The sequence below is a fragment of the Hemibagrus wyckioides genome, linkage group LG05, assembly GCF_019097595.1.
Source record: "Hemibagrus wyckioides isolate EC202008001 linkage group LG05, SWU_Hwy_1.0, whole genome shotgun sequence".
In the NCBI taxonomy this organism is placed as follows: Eukaryota; Metazoa; Chordata; class Actinopteri; order Siluriformes; family Bagridae; genus Hemibagrus; species Hemibagrus wyckioides.
This window is the reverse complement of record NC_080714.1, coordinates 4,972,983-4,979,276: the sequence shown is the minus strand read 5'-3', so window position 1 is coordinate 4,979,276 and position 6,294 is coordinate 4,972,983. Positions and strand designations below refer to the sequence as shown.

At 38.9% G+C, this 6,294-nt stretch overlaps 1 protein-coding gene across 3 annotated transcripts; it reads right to left on the bottom strand.

The window, feature by feature from the left end:
• Window positions 1-615: 615 nt before the first annotated feature.
• Window positions 616-4,923, bottom strand: nfu1 (NFU1 iron-sulfur cluster scaffold homolog (S. cerevisiae)). Of its 3 annotated transcripts, none has more exons than XM_058388893.1 (8): window positions 4,821-4,923; window positions 2,795-2,886; window positions 2,573-2,708; window positions 2,135-2,201; window positions 1,926-2,043; window positions 1,768-1,831; window positions 1,497-1,671; window positions 616-1,137 (listed from the first exon to the last, which is right to left on the bottom strand). In XM_058388893.1, exons 1-8 carry the CDS (start codon window positions 4,877-4,879, stop codon window positions 1,099-1,101), a joined length of 750 nt encoding a protein of 249 aa, XP_058244876.1. In that variant the 5' UTR covers window positions 4,880-4,923; the 3' UTR covers window positions 616-1,098. The 3 variants fall into 3 exon arrangements, with proteins under 3 accessions (XP_058244876.1, XP_058244875.1, XP_058244874.1); XM_058388892.1 differs by having other exon boundaries at window positions 1,550-1,671; XM_058388891.1 differs by having other exon boundaries at window positions 1,096-1,234.
• Between the last annotated feature and the right edge of the window lie 1,371 nt (window positions 4,924-6,294).

Sequence of the window (6,294 nt, the reverse complement as noted above, 5' to 3'; positions counted from 1 at the left end):
TTTAATATATACACCGATATAATAACACTGTATAATAATATATACACCGTATAACTGTATAATAATATATACACCGATATAATAACACTGTATAATAATATATACACCGGTCAGGCATTAGGTTATGACCACCTGCCTGATATTGTGTTGGTCCCCCTCTTGCTGCCAAAACAGCCCTGACCTATCATGCACTGTGTATTCTGACACCTTTCTATCAGAACCTGCATTAACTTCAGCAATTTGAGCAACAGTAGCTCGTCTGTTGGATCGGATCACACGGGCCAGCCTTCGATCCCCACGTGCATCAGTGATCCTTGACTGCCCATGACCCTGTCACCGGTTCACCACTGTTCCTTCCTTGGACCACTTTTGATAGATACTGACCACTGCAGACCGGGAACACCCCACAAGAGCTGCAGTTTTGGAGATGCTCTGATCCAGTGGTCTAGCCATCACAATTTGGCCCTTCGTCAAACTCAAAGCTCAAATCCTTACGCTTGTCCATTTGTCCTGCTTCTAAAACAACTTTGAGGAGAAAATGTTCACTTGCTACCTAATATATCCCACCCACTAATGTGTGTGTGTGTGTTTAATACATGTTTGTTGAATAAAAAGTTCATTTTTAAACATTTTCATAGTTTTAATTTAGATATCTTAGTCAGGTTTACATTCATACACACACACCTTGGGGGCAAAACACACCAAGACCTTTGGGGGGAAAAAAAACAACACATCCATTGTCCATGGTTAGATTTGTGCGTCTTGAGGAAACATTGCAAAGAAAACTGAAGTTGCTATAAATATCAGAAGTGCACGATGCATTCAGGATCTAAGTGCTATTCAATCAACTTGAATGTACAGTATAGTGGCAAAAAATCTGTACTGAAGCATGTCTCATACTTTTGTAATGATTTGAGACAAAATGATCCGAGATCATATATCCTGTAACCATTTCACAAATAATAATAATGTTCCATAACATTTCCGAGAGTTCCCCAAGAACGTCTAGGAAAGCAGAGATAAGGTGTCGCTACGTCTTCATCCTCCTCGGACAGTCGCGGCGGGCAGGAGTGTAGTCCAGATCCTGTGTTCTAGCTCTCACTGCTGGGTATGTTGCTCCACGTCCTCTTCCTTCACCTGAGAGAAAGTGAGACGATCAGGATGACATCAGTGTGTGTGGACAATCAGCTGATGCATTTAAGGTGTTCGCTGTAAGCAGTTCCTCAGTTCGTGCCTATGATACATCACATTACACAGTAAATCTACCATGTACGTTTTTCCAGAAAACTTTTGACGGTTACAGAAATGCTGACACTGGAGACTAAATGCCAAACGTAAAAACCCGTGTCACGCAAGTCCCAACAAAGGAGTTGTTACTAAATACAATTCTAAATAAAGTTTGTTTTATCTAGGGTGTGACACATGATGGTTCCATATTAGATGTAATGTCGTCTAACAGGACAGATTTAGGATTTAGATTTCTTTTTTTGGGTCACCTGTTCTACTCCCTCCACCTCAGGGACGTAAAACTGCAGCATGTTTTGGATACCGTTCTTCAGCGTGACGATGGAACTGGGGCAGCTGGTACACGAGCCCTGGAGCTGCAGCTTCACGATGCCGTCCTCAAAACCCCGATAGAGCACGTCGCCGCCGTCCTCCTGCACCGTGGGCCTGGGAGACGGACAACAGAATCCGAACTCTTATAAAGAACTGCTCAGCTAAATGGGTTAGAGTAGATATAAATGGCAGGAGAGGAGGAAACGGTACCTGATCCGTGTGTCCAGGAGCTCTTTGATGATGGCCACAACCTCGTCGTCATCTTCTGAAGGCGCTAGAGCAAATAGAAGTGTTAACAAAGTGTTAAACAATAACCACAGCTTGAAAACCATCATCATCATCATCACAGGCCACAGCGCTGACTGTACCGGTGTCTGTACGTGGAGTTGCGTCTTCATTAACGACAGGAAGGCCGGACGTGAAGAAGTCCATGATGGTGGCGAAGACGTCCGGTTTAATCAGCTTCCACTCCGTGTCTGAATCAGACTGACAGTGAGAAAGCTCTGGAGTTATTTATATGTATTGCTTTTTAACAGATAAATAATTAGGATGATAATAATAATATTTTCCTTCGTACCTTTGTGATGGTTATGAAGTCTGGGCCCAAGAAGACGCTTTTGACTCCATCGATTCTGAAGAGCTGCCTGTAAAAAGCGACACAAGGCAGAGATTCGATCCAAGATCGAGGGTAAACGAATATTTATCACAAAGAAGGCTTGCATCTTTTTTAATAAACAGAAACATTATCCACTTTATTAGGAACACCTGCATATTCTTGCAGTTATTGAATCAGCCAATCACAAGGCAGCGGCACAACGCATAATATCATGCAGACGGGAGTCAAGAGCTTCAGTTAATGTTCACATCAGAATGAAGAAAACGTCTGGTACGAACCAATCAGAGCTGAGAATTCAACAACTATGGTAGAAAATGGATATGGGTTTCTGACTTCCCTGTCTTTGCTAAATAGAAGTTGTTTCTCATGGACAGGATACCAAAAAAAAATCATCATCACCTGGCCAGTGGAGAGCAGTAAGCATCTCTGGCTGCGACAAAGTCCATAGTGCCCGTGTCCAACACCGTCCGCCCGGGGAGAAACTTCAGACTGTTTGGGTTTGGAGTGTCTTGAGTCTGAATAAACATGTTTCTCACTAAGTGGAAAGAAAGACGCAAATTCTTACATCATAATTGTAAAGTCAGTGTAAGATACCAAAGCACAATGACTCGAAATACTCACCAAACATGGCTGTAGGGCACCGGGGCAATGTCCTCATGTTGAAGGAAAGCTTACCAAGTGCAGCTCCATGGTGATGTCTACACACAGGAGTTCTAGAGATCAAGAAATATATCTTTAGTTAACAGGTCTCTATGAAAGGAGATTCAGAATGTAAACGCCAGCCCTGACACACGGTACGTCATGCATTGTGAGCCGTCACGCAAAATTTGCCTAAACCACAGCTCTGTTCAGCTCTCAATTCTGATTGGTTGACTGATTTGCCAGCTGAAACCTTTATATTAATTACTATATTGTTTTTATAGCAACAGCTCATTCCCTTCAAAGGATGCAACACATAATCTAATAGCAAAAGTGTGCTGTTGTTTATGAACGAATAACGTCTAAGCAGGGATGCCCAGACCTCCCTCTCCCTAGACACTACCTCCAACTCTTTCGGGGGGGATTCTGATGCGTTCCCAGCTCAGCCGAGAGACATAGTCCCTCCAGCGTGTCCTGGGTCTACCTAGTGGGGCATGTCCGGAACACCTCCCCAGGGAGACGTCCAGGAGGCATCCGAAACAGATGCCCGAGCCACCTCAACTGTCCCCTTTCGATGTGGAGGAGCAGCAGCTTTACTCCGAGCCCCTCCTGGGTGACAGAGCTGCTTACACTATCTCTAAGGGAGCGCCCCCCCACCTTATGGAGGAAACTCATTTCGGCCGCTTGTATCCAGGATCTCGTCCTTTCGGTCATGACCCGAAGCTCTTGACCATAGGTGAGAGTAGGAATGTAGATTGACTGGTAAATGGAGAGCTTCGCCTTTCTGCTCAGCTCCTTCTTCACCACAACAGACTGGTACATAGACCGCATTACTGCTTGCATTCCCAAGTTAATATTCGTAATTGCTGGAAAGTTGTTGTTGTATAAGAGGAATAGTAGATCTGCATCATCACCAGATCATGTCGTTGATTCCTATAACTGCCGGCCTCCAAGTGTTTTATTTTTCATACATAATATAGCTGCATAGTTATTCTCTCTATCAGTTACCTCTTAACCACTGAGAGTGGTGGAGCTTTCCACAATAATAATAATAATAATAATAATAATAATAATAATAATAATAAGATAAGAAATACAACTACTATTTCTTCTACTGCTAATAATAATAATAATAATACTAATTATAATAATGGTAATAATAATAATAATAACAGTAATAATAATAATAATAATAATAATAATAATAAGATAAGAAATACTACTTCTACTGCTAATAATAATAATAATAATAATAATAATAATAAGATAAGCAGAACTACTACTACTAATTATAATAATTATTATTATTATAGTAATAATAATAGTAATTATAATAATAATAATAACAACAATAACAATAATAGTAATAATAAGATAAGCAAAACTACTACTACTACTACTAATAATAATAATACTAATTATAATAATGGTAATAATAATAATAATAATAATAATAATAATAATAATAATAATAATAATAATAAGATAAGCAGAACTACTACTACTAATTATAATAATAATTATTATTATAGTAATAATAATAGTAATTATAATAATAATAATAACAACAATAACAATAATAGTAATAATAAGATAAGCAAAACTACTACTACTACTACTAATAATAATAATACTAATTATAATAATGGTAATAATAATAATAATAATAATAATAATAATAATAAGATAAGCAGAACTACTACTACTAATTATAATAATTATTATTATTATAGTAATAATAATAGTAATTATAATAATAATAACAATAACAATAATAGTAATAATAAGATAAGCAAAACTACTACTACTACTAATAATAATAATAATAATTATAATAATAAGGGATTTCCTAATCTCCTCTATAAAGTGGTCACTGCGCCACTCACACCTTGTCATTGACCCGTCTGAGACTCTGCAGGATATTCACGCAAATAAATCAACATTTTTTTAAGCCACCAAACTAAAAACACTGCATCAGAAACTTCTACATGATGAAGTAATCACTCACGCTCCTGTGACAAGTGAGGAGAAATTCCGTAAAACTCCCGCACGCCTGTACGCCGCCATGTTTGTATGGGGTAAAGTAGGCGTCACTTCCTTTACACAGGCTGCGAGTCTAAACGGCCACTTCCGGTTTAGCCGTCACTGGCGCTAGGTGGTGCGCGAGACTCTCTGTTAAATGAGGTGACGCAAGCTAACTGGCTAAAGCCGCTGACTGACCAGAAACTTTTATAGATTTTAGTCAGAAATATTAAAACTTGACTTAAGAACAAAGAAGTATGATGTGATATCCCTCCCCCAGCCCAAAAGAAATGAATTGAAAATGATTAAAATGAGAAAACATGACTTTTATTATATTTGAGTCTTTGGTCCTCAGAAAGGGAGGACATTTTGTCAAACTCAAAAAAAATTGTGCCTTTATTATGATTATAATAACATTAATACTAATAATACAAGACATCAAACTCCATATATAGTCACAAAGCCAAAATATCTTCAAAAATAGGTTTTTGTCACTAGTTGCTAATGTAGCTAACATTATATCAATTTCCATGTTAGCTATACTACACTATATTGCCAAAAGTTTTGGGACACCCCTCCAAATCGTTGAATTCAGGTGTTGTATTTCAGGGGTTGGTCTCGGCCCCTTAGTTCCAGTGAAAGGAACTCTTAATGCTTCAGCTTCATACCAAGACATTTTTGGACAATTTCATGCTGAACAGTTTGGGGATGACCCCTTCCTGTTCCAACATGGCCACACACCAGTGCACAAAGCAAGGTCCATGAGTGAGTTTGGTGTGAACGAACTGCCTCGAGTCCTGACCTCAACCCGATAGAACACCTTTGGGATGAATTAGAGCGGAGACTGTGAGCCAGACCTTCTCGTCTAACATCAGTGCCTGACCTCACAAATGTGCTTCTATTGGAATGGTCAAAAATTCCCATAAACACACTCCTAAACCTTGTGGAAAGCCTTCCCAGAAGCTGTTATAGCTGTAAAGCGCGGGACAACTCCATATTACATTCATGTGCATGTAAAGGCGGACGTCCCAAAACTTTTGGCAATACAGTTGTATTAGCTGGCTAATAGCCACCTTTTCACTTTCTTCTCAGCACATAGCTTGTAGTACTACATGCTAGCATCAGAAAAAAATATCTGAAGGTGAATTGTACTGATTGTGTACTGTGTTTCACCCTGCTCCATAAATGTACTGGTCATTTAAGGTGTGTCTGAAGATTGCACTGTTAGCTTCGTATCATCCCCTCTTCATGCCTAGCCTTGACCCTGATAAAGTGGTTACTGGAGATGGATGAATGAGAAAATGAATTATGAACTATAATATAAATTACAAATGATTGCATAAGATTTTAGGGGGATTTGTGCTCATTTTTCAAATTGATGTAAGGAGTCTCCAGGGACAGAATTTGTTCCAGTCAGATGTACATCTTTGTTTCCTGATCATTTTTAAATAAATAAATTA

Coding starts and splice junctions, on each gene's coding strand:
- nfu1 (XM_058388891.1), bottom strand. CDS start 4,879: ATGGCGGCGTACAGGCGTGCGGGAGTTTTACGGAATTTCTCCTCACTT. Junction 2,887..4,820: donor TCCTCACTTGTCACAGGAGC/GTGAGTGATTAC, acceptor CTTGATCTCTAG/AACTCCTGTGTGTAGACATC. Junction 2,202..2,572: donor TACTGCTCTCCACTGGCCAG/GTGATGATGATT, acceptor CGCTTTTTACAG/GCAGCTCTTCAGAATCGATG.